Source organism: Ahaetulla prasina, chromosome 2, assembly GCF_028640845.1.
Source record: "Ahaetulla prasina isolate Xishuangbanna chromosome 2, ASM2864084v1, whole genome shotgun sequence".
Taxonomy (NCBI): domain Eukaryota; kingdom Metazoa; phylum Chordata; class Lepidosauria; order Squamata; family Colubridae; genus Ahaetulla; species Ahaetulla prasina.
The window spans coordinates 36,022,254-36,040,374 of record NC_080540.1 but is presented as its reverse complement, the minus strand read 5'-3'; the positions used below and the strand labels follow the sequence as shown (position 1 = coordinate 36,040,374).

At 38.1% G+C, this 18,121-nt stretch overlaps 1 protein-coding gene across 2 annotated transcripts in view; it reads left to right on the top strand.

Moving 5' to 3' along the window:
* The window catches only part of CADPS (calcium dependent secretion activator), a 445,851-nt gene that overhangs the window by 225,871 nt on the left and 201,859 nt on the right, over positions 1-18,121 (top strand). For both annotated transcript variants that reach the window (XM_058171468.1, XM_058171467.1), the window contains exons 9-11: positions 1,706-1,772; positions 15,442-15,550; positions 16,736-16,948. In XM_058171468.1, coding sequence (XP_058027451.1) covers positions 1,706-1,772; positions 15,442-15,550; positions 16,736-16,948 — 389 coding nt within the window. The remainder of the gene's footprint in view (positions 1-1,705; positions 1,773-15,441; positions 15,551-16,735; positions 16,949-18,121) is intronic.

Genomic DNA, 18,121 nt, shown 5'->3' with positions numbered 1-18,121 from the left:
AGCCAATGAGTTACAATCTAACCTCTGCTACCTATATTGCATTGGGTGCCAATTAGCTTCCGGGTCCAATTTAAAGTGTTGGTCATTACCTTTAAAGCATGAGACCAGATTATCTGAATACCTGATTTCTTCGACCCATTACACCCAGGCAGAGAGGGAAGGCATATTACAAACCCTGTCGTTAAAGAACATTACTGGTGGAAACTAGGAACAGAGCCTTCTCTGCTGCATCCCCCACCCTAGGGAACATCTTGCCCCTGGCAGCGAAGCAGGCCCCTACTTTCCTGGTCTCCTGGAAGAGCATTAAGATCAGACTCTGCCAACTGGCCCTGCAATTGAAGATGCCATGCAACTCTAGGGGTAGTTGGTGGGCTGAAGGTTCTTTCTCTGCCTTTTAATTTTGCAATTGTTCTTTTTAACTTTGTTTTAATCTTTTTTTTTAACTTTGTTTTTAACTATAGCAATAGCACTTACAGCATTCTAGGAGCAGTTTACAATGTCACCATATTGCCCCTAAAATCTGACTCCTCATTTTACTCGGAAGGATGGAAGGCCAAGTTAACTTTGAGTCCCATCAGGATCGAACTCCAGGCTATGAGCAGAGTTTGCCTGCAATACTGCATTCTAATCACTGTGCCACCAAATCATATAACTTTTATATGATTTTCCATTTTATTTGTAAACTACCCAGAGGGATGCAAGTGTGGTGGGCAATATAAAAAAATTATAAATAATAAAAATAAATAAATGGGAAGCTCACTGGAAAGATATAATACAATAACTATGCTCTATTCTTTCCATGTAGCTTTCAGGAATCAAACATCATGGAGAATCCATATGGCTTTTCATGATTAATAGCCATTCATATGTCTATGTTCCACAAATTTGTCTTATCTGTTTTAAAATGACCATCAGCACTTTCTAATTTAATGTAATTTAATCACTTTCTTAGCTAACACCAGCTGTGTTGTCACACCTGATGGTGCTGAACAAAATTGTAATCAGAGTGTGATCACTGCTGGCATTTTCCAGCTATCGTCCTTTACAATTTTATTTTTAAAAAGTGCCAGTAATTTTTCTTGTCTGAGACAGAAAGTAATCTAATGAAATTTGAAAGTGAAATAATATCTGTCAGAAGGAATATCATGGTAGATTCCAGACAGATTCCAGACTATTTTTTTTTGTGCAAAGAAAAAGAAGGAATATTGATGCCCCTTTCTTAATGTAGAATAACTGATTATTGGAGATGGAGACTAGCGAGATGTAGAAGAAGGATTAGCAGAAGCTAGAGATGGAGTCAAAAGAGGAATCAGTCTAGAGTCACTATGTAGAGTCACTCTTTTGACTCTGCCCCCAGGTTCTGCCACTCCTTCTCCTATAGGAGAATACTGAAAGATTAGCTCACTTCTCTTTTCCATAGAAGAAAACACAGTAGCAGTTAAGCCAGTCATCAACTTAAAATATCACCATTCCCCCATCCCCGTTCCTGTGGTCATGTGATGAGATTTGGGAGCATGGCAACTGGTTGACAATTAATGGCGGTTTGTAGGAACCCATAGTCACAACACAATTTGCAACATTTTTTTTTTTTGCTAAAATCAGTGTTTAGTTGCAGTTTCCAGTAAAAACTGCCCAATGCAAACAATGCGATTCTTATTTATTTAAAAAAAATCCTCTAATGAAGTTTTCCTTGCTGCTTTTATAGATATTTGTGGGCCATCGGCAAAAATGTCTGGAAGAGATGGAAGAAAAGGTTCTTTGTACTGGTCCAGGTAATGCTTCCACTAAAACATATATTTGAATTATTCTTTTAACACCACATTGTAATACAATTAGTCTCTAAGACCAGTACTGATACACAAACACAAGGATATTTTGGTCTGGGTTCAGACAAAATCTGAAGCTATTATGAATGAGGGACCACACATTACAGTAAGTGTAACAAAGCTCATTACAGCATAAGCTTACAGATGAACAAGGCTGATGACACTAATTGCTGTACAATTGTACAGTGCAAAGTCTAGGATTGTAAATGATGGGCAGTTTATGGGTGAACTCAATGGGACAAGGGAGGCAAGCAATTCCTCTATCACCTTCAATAGATTCCATCCTGAATATATAAGGAAACTTAGAAGGACTGCATGTCCTCATCGTCCTTCTGCTTTAGAGTTATAATGCATGTAAAGAAGTTGTTTAATGAGTGCTCATTAAGCAACTTCTTTACATATGCATTATAAATCTAAAGCAGGTGCAGGAAAAAAGAGGCACAAAATTTAACTGAAGAAAGGTTATCTACTTGTGAATTAGCAAACAAGTTTGGGAGAAAGGCTTTTTCTTTTATGACAACGTTTTGGAGATGAGGTTGCTGCTTCTGTTTCTTGTGTCTGACACCAGAAGTCCTCACTGCCAGGACTTCTTATCCACGCCTTTATAGCACTACAATTACTATTGTGCAGGGTTCTCAGTGTGCATATCTTCTCCTTCTCCTCCTCCTCCTCTTTCTCCTTCTTCTTGTCCTTCTCCTCCTCCTCCTCCTCCTCCTCCTCTTCCCCCCCCCTCCTCCTCCTCCTCCTCTTCCTTCTTCTTCTCCTTCTCCTTCTTCTTGTCCTTCTCCTCCTCTTCCTCCTCCTCCTCCTCCTCTTCCCCCTCCTCCTCCTCCTCTTCCTTCTTCTTCTCCTTCTCCTCTACCCAATAGACTCTTTAATTAACACCTTTATTTTACATATTTGTATTATTTAATCTTGTTTTAAGACATTGTGACTTACATCAAGATCTTTTGGGTGGTAATGGTGTAGTGATATACATGTAAATGAATGAATCAGCAAAATCGTTATAATAGTAGATAGCAATAGATGAAATGGTTATAGTTAACTTGATAGAGGAACATGTCATTCTAAGTCATAACGAACAACTAATTTATTTTGGATTATTTTGGACTGAGACCAGCAATTCCATTACTAAGTGACACTGCACATTCAAAACCACATTTTTTTTCCTTTCTCTTTTGGAGTGTAGATGCAAGCCATGATTTCTTTTAGGCTTCATTGGGCATCTCCACCCAAAGATTTTTACAGTTTCAGAACCAGTTCTGGACCTGCCTGCGCTCATATCTCTACTTCTTCTACAGCTTATTTGCACCAGATAATACTGTGGCTGTTTGAAACTCACAGAGTTGAAAAGAGAATAATGATAGTTTCAATGAGAAATAACCCCTTTTTTTGTTTCCTTAACTCTTAATCTGTTGCTACTGTTATTTTGCTTTGTTCTGGGATAACGTTCAGTTTGACAAGTTTTTGGTTCATTATAATTTGAATCACTGTAGGTAATATGCCATACATATTCACGTACAGATGAGTTTATTTAATATTAGTCTTTTGTATCTTGAGTGCCTGTCAGTACAGTTTGTTTCTTCCAATGATGGTGTGCAGGCAACGGTGTATTGGCTTCCAAGAGAACTTCTAGCACTACTATAGTTTCTAGTGTAGAAACCTAGCTTGCAAAAAAATAATGCTGATGGGTCAGTTGTACAGAAAGAATAAATAAGGATCAAATTGTTAAACTAATCTATGAAGGGAGAGTGAGTGGATTAAGAGGAAGGGGGAGAGGCTGTGATTGGAAGGAACCAGTGAGATCCTCAAAACGAATGAGGTGAGAATTTTTTTAAAAAAATGCTATGGATGAAATGTAGTGGTAGAAGTGAGGATGGTTTGCAAAAATAAAGGGGTATGAATGTGAGTGATGTATGATGAATGATGCTTGTGTAAAACTAACTTTAGATTATGTTGATGAAGATTCTCAGTCATCCAGGTAGAGTTGCCTGGAAGTTAAGTCATGGCAACTGGACTTCTTTTCTTTTCAGTTGGAAACTTTTGCCGCTTAAGTTTCAAACAAAAAAAAGTCCAATTGCCATGACTTAACTTTCAGATAACTTTAGATTCATTCTTTCCTTTATCTCCTGCTTCCAGTTTATTTTATTTATTACTTCTATGCTTCCACTTCTTTTCTACACTTTGTGTAATTGCTTTGTCCAAAACAGAATAGTATTTGATGATAGGCTTATATGTATATATATGTGTTTGTGTGTGTGTGTATTCTGTTTCTTTGCTTTCCCTGCATTTTTCAAGAGCAGTTTTCCACATTCAGAGCCCTATAAGAGTTTTGGGACTACAGTTCCAGAACTGTTATTGATAGATCCAGAATGCCAGGGTGAGCAAAGCTGTTCTGAAAGCTACCCAGATTATTTCAGATCATTCTGTGCTGCCTTTTAGGATTAGTGAAAGAAAACCAATGAGAAGAGAATAAAAGACTCTTCACAGTACTAGAAGTAAAGAGAAAACAGAACTCAGATTGAAACTAATACTCATTAACAGAAACCATGAGAAAAAAAGAAATCTTAAAAATTTTCATAAAAGCTGGCAGTGATTTAGAGGCTTCCCTTGCTTTAAAACAGAAATGCTTCTGTAATTAGACATGAAACTTTTGCTTCAAAGCCCAATTTCCTCATCCATAATATTCATCTGGCCTTTTCTTTAAAATACTGTTTATCTAATCTTGAATCGTTGGGTTGGGTGTTGGTTGCAATGCCATTTCTATATTCTGAAAGTATTCAGTCTGAATAGTGGTATAACGTGCCCCTACAACTCTATAATGTGCAAACAAGCTTAGAACATAGAATGCTATGATTTTACTACATGTCTTCTGTATATCACCATTCTAATAGCAAATTTACTCTCTGAGAGGAACAGAATGTTAATTGCATGCAAATTTCAAGGCAGAGACTTGTTATTCACCTCATTGTAAATTCTGAAATATGCAGTGTGAAAGCGATGGCAGCATATGACCTCAAGGTTAAGAATGAAAATTATCCACAGCCTCATAAATCAGGGAGAAAAAACATGGCAAAGTCCGTCTAAGTGCTCCTAACTGGCTCAGAGAATCTCAGAAAAGCTTTTAAATTGCACAAGTAGGTAGATAACGTTACTGTTGAACTTCAAGGCCATCAGCCAATAATCATTTACAATCTTGTTAGATATTTCCTCACTTTCTCCTTTACATCAATATGCTGAGAATGTCCCTGACTCCTTTCCTAAACATTTAAAACAGACACTGTAGCTGAGATGCAATTTATTGTTAAGCCTTAAAAATCAGTAGAAATGATCACTGTTGCACTTCTAAGATACTATCAAAAGAGCAAATGGTTTTTGGGGCACCTAAGAAAACAATAGGTTTGTTGTTTTGCTGGCTCAGATTTGTTTTTAGTTAATCATGTAAGTAGTAGTGGAATCATGACACCAATACAAGTGTGAACAGAGGTGTTCTAGGAACATTCACCTGCAAGAATCAAAACTGTGCAACCATTCCAAAGGGAAAGAGGATAGCGATAAATAACATTTGAGAAAATGTATCAAAGTACTACTTAATCAGCATCCTACAAGCATGTGATCGTGTTCCATCTTGATGCCTTCAGCATCAATCAACATAGATTGATTGTTCTTTTATAGGATAACACAACATGCTGAATCGTAAACTACCCAGGCTGGCTTCATAAAGCCTGCCAGGCTACAAAGAAAACTACCCAAGATTAAAACTAATCAAGACTAGCACATTGTGCAAAAACAGCACCTCTGTCTTTAACTGACATGGTTAAGGGTGATAGACAACACAGCACCTAGCTCCATAGTGCTACTAATCAGTTGCTGGTACAGTTGCTGGGTGGCAAATTCAAGGCCCGTAGGCCAGATCTGGCCTGCGGGGTGCTTAAATCTGGCCTGTGGGGCCGGCCTGGAAATAGCAAAGGATCAGCCCACGATGCCTCTGGCAGGAAAATGAGGCGTGGGAGGCCTGTGTCTGGATGGCCTCCTGCAGCATTTTGCTGGCTAAAACGTAACCACACTGGTTTTTTTTATTATTATTATTTGCATTTATACCCTGCCCTTCTCCAAAGACTCAGGGTGGCTTACACTATATCAAGCAATAGTCTTCATCCATTTGTATATATTATATACAAAGTCAACTTATTGCCCCCAACAATCTGGGTCCTCATTTTACCTACCTTATAAAGGATGGAAGGCTGAGTCAACCTTGGGCCTGGTGGGACCTGAACTTGCAGTAATTGCAAGCAGCTGCTGTTAACAACAGACTATCTTACCAGTCTGTGCCCCATTTTGGCCAGCAGAGTGCTGCAGGAGGCGTCTATCCCATTCCCCACCACCCTGACCAGCCTGTGGAGGAGAACTACAATGCTGATCCGGCCCTTGAAGAAATCCAATTTGACACCCCTGCTATAGTTTCAGTCAGCCTGCAGCCAATGGTTCTCCAGTTTAAATTACGCGATTCTTCTTTTGCATATGGAGTTCTTCTACAGTTTCAATCCCTTCGTCACAGATTTATCTTCTTGATCCGGCACTGAGAACATTTTGACAGTTTTATCATATATTGTTATAGGTGATCATTAACAAATCAGGGGGGTGCCCTTCATCTCAAGCACAGTCCAATACTTTCCTCTTTTTAAGTAGCAGTCAAATCTGTTGTCTTTTTATTTCTAGTTTGTTTGTTCTTGAGTAGTTCTAAGCCATATGCTTTTAATCTGTCCCATCATCTGTTGTGCTTTGTTGTTGGATCATGATGCTTTTTTTTTTTTAGTTTTGCTTTATTTATTTACTTTGACAATCCTGGCAGAAACATGTTCTTTCCTTTGTAGAAAAAAAATAAATACCTGAAAAGGCTAAATGAACGGGTACAAAAAAGGGCACAATTTAAAGAATGGTGCTGAAGTAAAACAGGTTTGTGTATTTTTTTTCCCCCGGACTGAAAACTTTGCCAATTGGGAGCCACATGGCAAAAAATATTGGGGAAGACTCAGATTAAAAACTCACATTGACTCCATATGGTTAACAGGTAAATAAAATTCAATGTAGTTAATAAAATGATTGTCATGTATTTATTCCCATTCTGTCTTATTGACAATGGCATTTAGTAGCAACTGTTGGAATTCTATGGGGATCACACTCAAAGTTTGTGACGTACAACTGTGCCCCTGGACTAAGAAAAGATTAAAATACTTAAGGTTTCCAAGTCTACAAAATACTGAAGATGGAATGTTAAGAAAAATTATGAATGAACTGGTGAGGTTAGTCATTTTTATTGCCTCAGTATTAGAACTCTTTTTTTTTTACTTAGATTGATTTCTGATGAGTTGGGGGGGGGTGGAATCCCAATTCTTCCATTAGCCAGAATAAATAAAGATGCACAAAATGGCTAAGACTATGTTTTCCTTAGTAATGTGTGAAGTCTCTAGAGGCTCTCCATAAATTTCCAGATTGGAAAATTCATGAATGATTTCATTAAAAAGGCAAACAGTGTGACATGAATCAGCAAGGTGCATATCTGAACTGAACTGTGAGCATGTTCACAAAATAGAAACTGTCAAACATGAAATTAACTATTAATATAGAGAATACTGATGAAGCATAACTACCCGGTATCTGTATTCAGAAGATGATTACTTATGAGTACTAAGAACCAAAACGTACAAGATAGCTCTGCCTTCTGGCCACTGACATTTGTACTATTATTGTCAAATAACACAAAATTGGCATCAGCTATGTACACACAAGTCTCAGTCCACAGAGATAGACATTCAGACTGACCAACTTAGTGGGAAAAATGCTATTATAAACTTAATTTCACTTGGATTCCTTCACATTGACATTGATTATCCATGAGTGAGATGTATGTCAGCTTCTAGAGCAGGGGTGTCAAACTGGCGGCCCATGGGCCAGATGCGTCACGCAAAGGCCATGCCCTCCCCAGTTCCACAAATGGGAAAATGTCAGGAAATGTCACATGATGGCAACGTGACACGGCAAGTTTGACACCCATATTCTAGACAGTAACATTCATAAATAGTTCCTTCCTCTATTTTCCTCTGCCTTATGTACCTCATGGGGCTTCTACCTCTGTTATCCCTGCTAGAAATGTCTGGATGCAGTTGTCAGTGATTGATATATTGACAATGAAGATTATGTTGCTTCTGCAGAAATAAACTGTGTTTAAAGAAACAATTAAGACTTTATTTGGTGAATTAGAGGACATACTACTTAACAGTTACAAGGAGATATTTTTAAGAATGTAAAAACCAGATGACAAAGGATTCACAGCATTGCCTGGAAATGTGAAATATGCTGATTCTCTCATTTCATTTTTCACATAGTAATTTGGTTCTGATTATTTCAGCATCTGGAAGCTGGAGGCAAGGAAATAGCAACAATAATTTCCAAGTTCACCCAGGAGGTGGCAGCAACATACCACTTATTGGTAGACAGTGCCTCCAGAAATACAGATTGGCTGGTTAGTAATGATGCCATGAGTTCAATCATGTCTAAATCTTGGCAATTCTATAGACCAGCTAGTTGTCTCTGCATTTTCCAGTTTTGTACAGCTTTTTTCAATTGTTTTATGTTTTGGCTGGAGTCAGCTTTGAGGGCGTCTAGCCACCATGTTTTTTGCCTGCCTCATTTCTTTCACCACTGACCTTTCTGAGCATAACTTCCTTTTCCAGTGAATTTGACAGCATAACACAGCCAAACTAAATAAGGTGGCATTTTGTGATTTTGCCTCCCAGTGATATGCCTGGTTTTATATGTCCCCGTAGTTATTTGCTTGTCATCTTTGCTGTCCAGTGAATGCACAGGAACCTTCTCCAAAACCACAACTCAAATCAATCCATTTTCCTCCATTTAGCTTTTTTCCTGGTCCAACTGTCACAACTATAGGTAGCTATGAGAAGCATGATACTGCAGCTAAACTGTATTTGGTTGCTTTGTCCTTGTTTTTCCATACTTGATTCATGCTCATCATTTGACTGGTCCGAAGTTGTATATGAGCCACCTTTGATGTGCAAACTGACTTCAGTGGAAACAAAGAAGTTCATTGAAGAACCAATGCAAGTGCCACAGTGGCCCTGTCATGTCCAATCAATAGTGAGATGTTTGAAACAGGTCACAGAGGCAGCAAGCAGAGTGTATACACATGAGAAACATGAAGGTTATATCAGAGGCCAAGAAGCAAGTCAGCGGCTGATGGCGAAGAATGAATCAAAACAAGATTTGATGAAACTCACTTAAACATTTTTGTAACTCAGATAATTGCTTTCTGCTACTAGTTTATGATTGCATGGAATTTTTTTTTTTGTTTAGTTGGATAAGATTCATGCAGAGAAAAACTTTAATTTTTGTAGCACAATGTGTAATTTTGAGAAGATAAAGTTAACAGTTATTTGGCTTACAAGAGACTTTTGTGAGGCATATATATGATCAGACGTGGATTTACCATACCAAGCTAAATGTTGCACAATTGCAAAAATAGCAGCAGACTTGAATTCTTGGTGTAAAAAAACACTTATTTTTTTTAATCCTTCACTGAAAAAAATTGCAAAAATTAACTTTCATCCCATGAAACGACACGCCATAGTCCTTTCTCTATTTTGAACCAGTCAGAGTTTCCATACAATGTGTGTACTGTGGCTTCTTGATTTGTGTAGAGTGACTGCATCAACTTGACCAGATGTGTTGGCTGGTTAGTGAGGATAGAAAATGGCCCAAGTTAGCCCAAGCTGGTAAAGGTGCTGCAAGAGGTAGAAAACTAAGAAAAGCCCAAAAATAATGTTTTAATGAATCCTAAGAGCACAGAGGCAAAGAAAAGAAATAACATAGATTGTCAGGTTCCATCTCTCCAACTGAGCAACTGTGAATGAGATCCTTCTCAGAGAGCGATGGAAAAACAACTCCAACTATTCTTCAGATTTTATCTTGTTCAACCATAATTTTTGCAGATTCAGAAATTAGCCTTATTGTATTACACTGTATAGAACAGTCAGAAAATTCAAGGGATACTATATTTACCAGTAGGAAGCAAAGGTGTCCCCCCACCCCCACCCAAATAATTAGCTGTAGATTGGAAGGGAGGGCATCTTACATTCCTGAAATAAAGATGACTGCAGGAATTGTAGAAACCCACCATTTTCCTATGGTTTGGCCTGGATGTCATTGAAAATTAGCTTGAAGATTGACTATTGCTTGGGTGGATCTGCTGGCCCAATAAACATTATGCTTTTCTCTCCTTTTGCTTTCCTTCTCTCTCCATGTTTACTTTTTCCTTTGTCAGATGGCCAGGTGTGGAAACGAAGTTCAGGGACTATGCTTTGTATTTATGTTCTTTCATAGGAAAATAAGAATTAGCTTGTAAGAGACAAAGTTGGTTACAGCACGTTTACAGAGAATACTATAAGGTGTGAAGGGCAAATTATATGGCACATATTTTGCACTCATATTTTATAACCATTCAGTCATGGGCTGTATCATGTTTACTGGTCTTGGGCAGCGGTGGCAAAACATTTGGGCTTGCTTTGTCAGAATTTTGAAATATGCTTAACTTTACCCTCCTGACATGTCACAAACAAAAGAGAACCAATTCTCTCTCCCCCCTCCACATCTAGGCCCACCCTGGACAGTGACACTCAGTAGCAATGGTGAGAATAGGCCTGAAGTCAAGACCCAGGTCTTGAAGTCAACCTCAGCCCTAGCACGAAAGCTGCCACTCAAAAAAGCCATCTTGTGCCATTCTCCAAGATGCACGAGCCTTGGGGAACAGCATGAATTCCAGCATTCCTCAGGATCTGCTGCATGCTGCTTACTGTCAAGCGCTGTTCTCTTTCTGTTGACAGGCCCCTGCAGCATACCCAAGGCTGCTCCAGGTCACATGAGGCCTTCAATCTTGAAGCAGCTTCAGAAAATGCTATTCTATGCCCTCTTCAACCTCCAAAAACTGCACGAAAGCGCACCCCATTCCTGCACAATTTTGAGAGGCTTTAAAGGCTGTATGAGAGCACACCCCATCCTCACACAGCCTTCTCAAATTGCATGAAAATGGGTTTTGATGAATGCTGGTGTGTCACCCAAAACATCGTGGTATGTCACCTTTGGCACATGTGTCACAGGTTGGCCATCACTGGTCTAAAACCTTTTCCAACAGCGATAGGTTGACATGTTCCAAACAATGAACTGTATGAAAACCAGCCAGTTAGTTCAGATAGACAAAACACTGTTGTGGGTGTGCTACTTTAGGAGATTTAAATGAGCAGCAAATAGCTGAGAGATTTACTCCATTGTTAATTTTAAACAAGGAAATTGACTGGGACATGTATATTATAAGGAATGGCACAATTTCCAACTGTATCTTATGAATATAACTTACATTTTATTTATACCTAATTGTTAGCTTGGAAATCTTTGAGGGAAATACCCAAAGTCCACTGGAGTTGGGTGGCTTATAAATTCAAATAAATGATAATGATAATCTCATTATTAAATCATAATAAATGTTTACAAATCATACCAGATATGAGATGGCAATAAAGCCACTTGGGTGAATCATGTGAGTGGATATAATACACTTCCTTCAAAATAAGATTCCTTTGTGTACATTTTTGAAGAGATTTTAGGAAACTTTGAATTACTCTATGGGGGAATATGGAAACCAGCGATTAAAAAACTAGAAAGCTTCTTGGGAAAGGTTAATACAAATTTGATACCAGTGGAGGGCAGCATGTCACTATTTTGACTGAGTTGAAAGCTCTCAGAAACCTCCTGTGAATGTACAATTCTTCTGTAGCATTGCATTCCAGTTAAGTCCTAGTTTTAGTTTATAGGAAAACATAGAGCTGTGAGTACTTTAAAAAGAAATGATTTGGAAAAAGTGGACCTTGAGCAAGGACAACTTTTTGGGATTCATTCAACGGACTTGTCTATGAAACTACCGTGTTATGGCATCCATTGATTAAATTTAAGTTTGGAATAAGGAAGTAGGGGAGGAACTTTTCTGTTTTTGCAGCTTACCAATCATCTAAATTCCGAGGGTGCCATTTCAATCACATCACCTTCTCGAATTTTGACCCATCCTTGGAGATGCTTCTGTCACCAAAGTAAAGAATAAGACCCTGAGAGATTTGTAAAGGAATGTCTCTGCCAGTCACAATTCTTTGCAGTCCTCTTTCTACCTCCTCTTTTCAGTCAAAGGCAATCCAGAGATGGTGATTTGCTTGGTTGGTTGGTTCTGCTAGAGTATCAGGGCAAAAATTCTGCCTCTTCTTGCTTTCTAATGGTCAGGGAATCAAAAAAATATTAATCTGCAGCCCCAGATCTAGAAGCTACACTAGATATGGATACAGATGCCAGCAGAACCCTGAAGAAGGATAAAGATAAAGATAAAGGTTCCCCTCACACATATGTGCTAGTCGTTCCTGACTCTAGGGGGCAGTGCTCATCTCCATTTCAAAGCCGAAGAGCCAGGGGTGTCTGAAGACCTCTCCGTGCTCATGTGGCCAGCATGACTAAACACCAAAGGCGCACAGAACACTGTTACCTTCCCACCAAAGGTAGTCCCCATTTTTCTACTTGCATTTTTTACGTGCTTTCGAACTGCTAGGCTGGCAGAAGCTGGGACAAGTAACGGGAGCTCAACCTGTTATGTGGCACTAGGGATTCGAACTGCTGAACTGTCAACTTTTCAATCGACAAGCTCAGCATCTTAGCCACTTGAGCCACCACGTCCCAATTAATCATTAATTAATTAACAGCAAAAGTCCAAAGCATTTCTAATAACATTAAAATTCAGAGAGGAAACATCCTAGCCTTTTTCTCCTCCTTCCCCAATTCCCCCAAAATGACTAACATCATCCATTAATGCAAGAGTTTTAAGGAAAAATAAAGTTTCTTCCAGAGGTCGAGGAAATGTCTAAACCAATATAAGAACGCAAGGAATCCGGAATGTGACACAACCTTAACAGAGGCATTTTTCAATTATTTGATGATAAATTTCCCTATTCCTAGCCCAGAGCAGAGGAGAATCCCTAGCTTTCCATCTGCCTTCTCCTAGATTATCCTGATTTTTAAAAAGACAATATATTAAGTACAAGCTGTGTCTTAATGCAGCCTGATGGGCACCTAAAGGCGATGTCAAATTCCCCCGCAGCCAATGAAGACTGCCATCAAGTATTTGACATTGAATGTGGCATGTCATGCACATCGATGGCGGAGTGAAAGCTACCATTTACAAGATCAGTGACAATAACTATATAGAACTATGGGGGCTTTGGGATTGCTTTAATATGATTGCTAACCAGCAATTTAGTTCACATTGTTTCTGACAGAGTGTCAGTCTGACATTATGTGAAATGAACGATGAGAGTTTTCAAAGGATGCATGTTCCTCTTTTTGGACAATAGCTATCTTTTTAAAAAAAAAGCTGTGAGCCTTTGAGTTGACAGCTCACTATCAAATACTTGTTGAAGACTGGTTTTTTTTAAAAAAAAACCATGTCAATTGTATCATTATTTTTTCTATCATATTCATTTTTACTCTCCGCTAGTGCTGTCTCCAGTAACATTCTACAAAGTCCTGACTTGTCCTTGTTGTTGAATGGGGATAACCCAATAGTGTTAGTTACACAAGAACTATATAGAGTGATTATATATCAACCAAGGCAACAGAGAAACCATACCTATTAGTTTAAAAAGCTCATTTTCATTAGATATCACAAGGGATGGTTAGAACATCTATGGTGAATTTCATCATTTTGTAAGGAAAGAGAGAATAGGAGCCATATCTCAGGTATTGGTAGACAAAGTCTGTTTTAATTTTCTGGAACCCAAGATCAGGCACAGACAACCCATGGAGCCCATGCGATCAGCAACATCCTATTTATGTCTCTCGTGGATTAGCCATTGAAACTCAGTGACAAGAAAACTCAATTTTGACTACGCCTTTTTCATTTTAAAAGAAAATGGAAAAGTAAAGCTGGAAATGGAAGCATAAGACCACTTGGCAAATGAAGCGTGCCCATTTTTACTGACATCCCACCCTCGCCCTCTTCCATTTGGGATCAAAATTATTGTGGTAAAATTCTGTTTTGTTTTTGAGGCACCCTTTTCCGCTGAACTTGTAATGTGATAGCAGGAATGGAAATGCAAGTGTTTTCCCCTGGAAAAATAGGTTAAAATATTCATTTTATTATTATTTATTTATTTATTTCCCACCTTTAGTATTTTTACCAATAACCCAAGGCTGCAAATGTACCCCACATATCTTCTTTGTCCTATTTTCCCCAAAACAACCACCTGTGAAGTGGGTTGGGCTGAGAGAGAGAGAGAGTAACTGGCCCAAAAACACCCAGATGGCTTTCATGTATAAGGCAGAACTAGAACTCACAGCCTCCAGTTTCTAGCCTCCTGCCTTAACCACTAGATCAAATTGACTCATTGGTTCACCTGGTTCCCTTCCCTCCCCCATTCCAATAACATTACAAGTAACAAATACCTCTCTGGAATGTGAATTTCTTGGCCCTAAAGGTTTACTCACACCCTTTCCTTAGTTGCAGTTTCATAAGTATGCAGTTGAATACTTGGGTTAGATGCTATAGTACTAATTCACATGCAGTATTTAAATCACTGTTTACCAATTCTGATACTCAACAACATTAAAATTCTGCATTAAGGTGTACAAAAAAGGAAGAGAGAAAAGTGTTTGTTCTTGATCAAATATACGATAGTTTGTTGAGCCGTTCATTGTATCCCAATCCAGATCTTTGGTTCCACAAGTTTGTTTTAGTATTTTAGCATGAAGTTGGTATAAACTCTGATAAGGATGCTTGGATAACATGATGAATTCTATTTGATAGCAACCACAGTATCACTGTGGTTTATCAATAGTAAAGGGACAGACAAAGTCACTAATATTTAATTGAGACAAAAACATTATATCTCTGCCAATTTTTTTAATTAGAATTCCATTCAGGTGTTTTAATATGTAATAACAAGCTTTATAACGAACAAACAATTTTTTTTAGAATGTTGATACAATATATAGCTGCAGCCAATGATGTCTCTCTGACACCTCCATGATGTAATTTATTTTCAACTATAATGACAGATTATATGTTAAGTGCATCCTTTGAAAGTGTATTTCAATAATATAGCAGGTAAAGGACATTTCTGATGCAAGTTCCCAGTTTTTGTATCTTTATATCATACTGAGCAGTAGTCCCATTTCCCGCTAGCCCAATTCCCAAGAGATAAGATTGTACTCAACCTAAGAGATTGTTCTGCATTTGCTAATCAGAAGATTGTAAGAATGTACAGAATGCTGACTGTATTTTGGATATTGACTGTAGTGTCCTACTATTTCCTTCTTTTCAGAAGAATCTTGAGATTTTATATTACAGGAATCATCTATTAGAAATAGATATTATCTATTAAACAGGTGAAGTAAAATAGATCATAACCTATGGAAAGATTTAGCTGAAGGTAAATATAGAACCATTTGCTAAGGTTCCCAATTGGAAGTATTCACTTGATGATGGATACTTAAGCTGTATGATCTTCTGCAGGTTAGCCAATATACATTTGCCATGTGCAGCTACCGAGAGAAAAAGGCTGAACCTCAAGAGCTGTTGCAGCTTGATGGATACACGGTAGACTATACAGACCCACAACCCGGTAAGTAAGATGGGAAGCTGAGGTTTGTTTGCTTGTTTGCTGAGAATTGGCTTCCTTGATTATAGGCATAACTGAAGTTTCTGTATGTTTTTTATGCAGACTGTTTGTTTGTGAATTAAATGATCAAGATGATTATGCTTAATTATGCTTGTGTTGCGTAACACAACAATCAGGTGGTCTCAACCTTAAAGGAAGGAACTTATGAACATATCCCTAGAATACGTTTCTTTTAACCAGCATAATGGACAGTAGAGAGTGAATTACCAATCTTTGAGGAGCAAGGGCAAAATTCAGGAAATTGCAAACAGTTTACTGATTATATTGGTGAAAAAATGTTTTTCTGGATAAATGTGGGCTGAACTGCTTCAGTAAGCGTTCAGTAAAGCTAAGACTTTCATCATAAACCTTTTACTATCCTTTACCAGTATCAGAAAAAAGTGAGTGATAAGGAAATCCAATATATTTGTTTAGTTTCAGAAAGCGTTGACCAAAAAAATCTTTTACCAAGGATTCATGAGATAAATTATTTTGTGATTCTTATGAAGAAGTAACAAATTAAAAAACAGACAACATAGAATACAAATACCAGTAAATGGGATTATTTAATGATGTAGAGTTTTAAACCATTGGGTCTCTCCAAGGATTTGTACTTAGATTAGTACTCTTGATTTATTCCTAAACAAACTGGAATTAAAGATGAGGAATGACATGGATAAATTAATTGATAGCATCAAAGGGGCATGAATACCTTTAAAATTATCTTAGTTTGAATATTGAAGTAACAAATGTAGTTTTACAGTATTTGAGGCCAAAAAAACCCTAACTTCACATATATTGTACGCTAAGGGATCTGAGCTAAACATGATTGAATCAATGTGGAATATTGAAATAGAGTGATTTGATAGCAATCACACTCATATATCGCTCCATAGTGCTTTACACCCCTCTCTAAGGGGGTTACAGAATCAACATATTGCCCCCAACAACAATCCTCATTTTACTGAACTTGGAAGGTGGAGTCAACCTTGAGCCGGTTGGGATCGAACTCCTGGCAGTTGGCAGAGTTTGCCCGCAATACTGCAGTCTCCTTAAGCAGCCATAACTGCATCTTTTGTTTGGGGGAATCTATGAGCCTGAATGTTAAATGCTGCTTTTTCTAAACGAGTGCTTTCTGATATCTCTCAGGTTTGGAGGGCGGCCGAGCATTTTTCAATGCAGTGAAAGAAGGAGACACGGTGATTTTTGCCAGCGACGATGAGCAGGATCGTATCCTCTGGGTCCAAGCCATGTACCGAGCTACCGGCCAGTCCCACAAACCTGTGCCACCTACTCAAGTTCAGAAGCTTAATGCTAAAGGAGGAAATGTGCCCCAGCTAGATGCCCCCATTTCTCAATTTTGTAAGTAAAACATATTCTTATCAAACCAAACATTTTGGACTTAAAAGTGGCTTGTTCATAGCTACGGGGTGGTGGGGAAAGAGAAGGGTTCAGATTATGTATTTCATATTGCTTTTACATCTAAGAATTTTTCATAATGTATGCGAAGAGTCAAGGAAAAAAAGTTATTCTATAAAAACACAGAAGAAAACCTAAAATGCAATACTTGATATATGGACTCTAGAATTCCCCAACTCCTAACTTGTTCTGCCCATTTTTTTCATTGTCACATTCTCCTTTTCAGTATTTTTTGAACAAACCCCTCTTTTGGGGACAATCGTTCATAAAAAGGCCTTTTATAAAAATTGATTACTAACAAGTCAGCGTAACAAACAGCTAATAATTAGCCATTAAAGACTATTCCTCTAATTTGGCTTGTTCCAAAGTGGGATGAAAGGAGGGAAGTTATAAGTCTACCAATCTCCTTGTTTTAGAAAGGGAATAGGCTGAGCCCTTCACTATGTTCAATATGGCCATCATCTACCTCTTCTCCACTTGCTTGTCCATTCCTACCTTACTAAAGTTGTCCTATCATGGCCACTTTCTGGTACTCTGTTCTATGTAGGTTCTATTGCTTTACATTGGAACCTACTCAAGAAGTATATCTATGGAGATTCTCAGTCATTCAGGTTATGGTTGTCCCAGAAGAAGCTTCTTGGATGAGAAGTAAAACATCTTCAAGGAAAAACAAAATCCAGTTGCCTTTTGAAAAAGCAACTTTGGGAAACAGTCAAGAAGTACTGAAGGTCTCTTTCTGACAGCCCCCAGAACAGCAGCATCTGAAGTATAAGGGCTTAATGATGGCTAGTTGTTGACCAACAACTCTCTAACCTTCAGTCTATAGTAATTTCAATAGCAAAGGGATTGCTGGCAAAGGACATTGCATGGGTACATAAGGGCAATATGGGAAATATATATAAATAAGTGGTCCTATTCCAGCAAATACTATACCACTATAGAACTTTCCTCTTAGTCTATTTAAGGTAATGTCTTGGAATCATGTGTCTGTTATACACAAGGCATTATAATCATAAGTTTACATAATCTTGATGCAATTTAGTTACATTTACAGTTTAGTTAATCGGTTAACTAGCTAGTGGGCGTATAGCCAGTAGCAATTTGGTATCTTGGTAG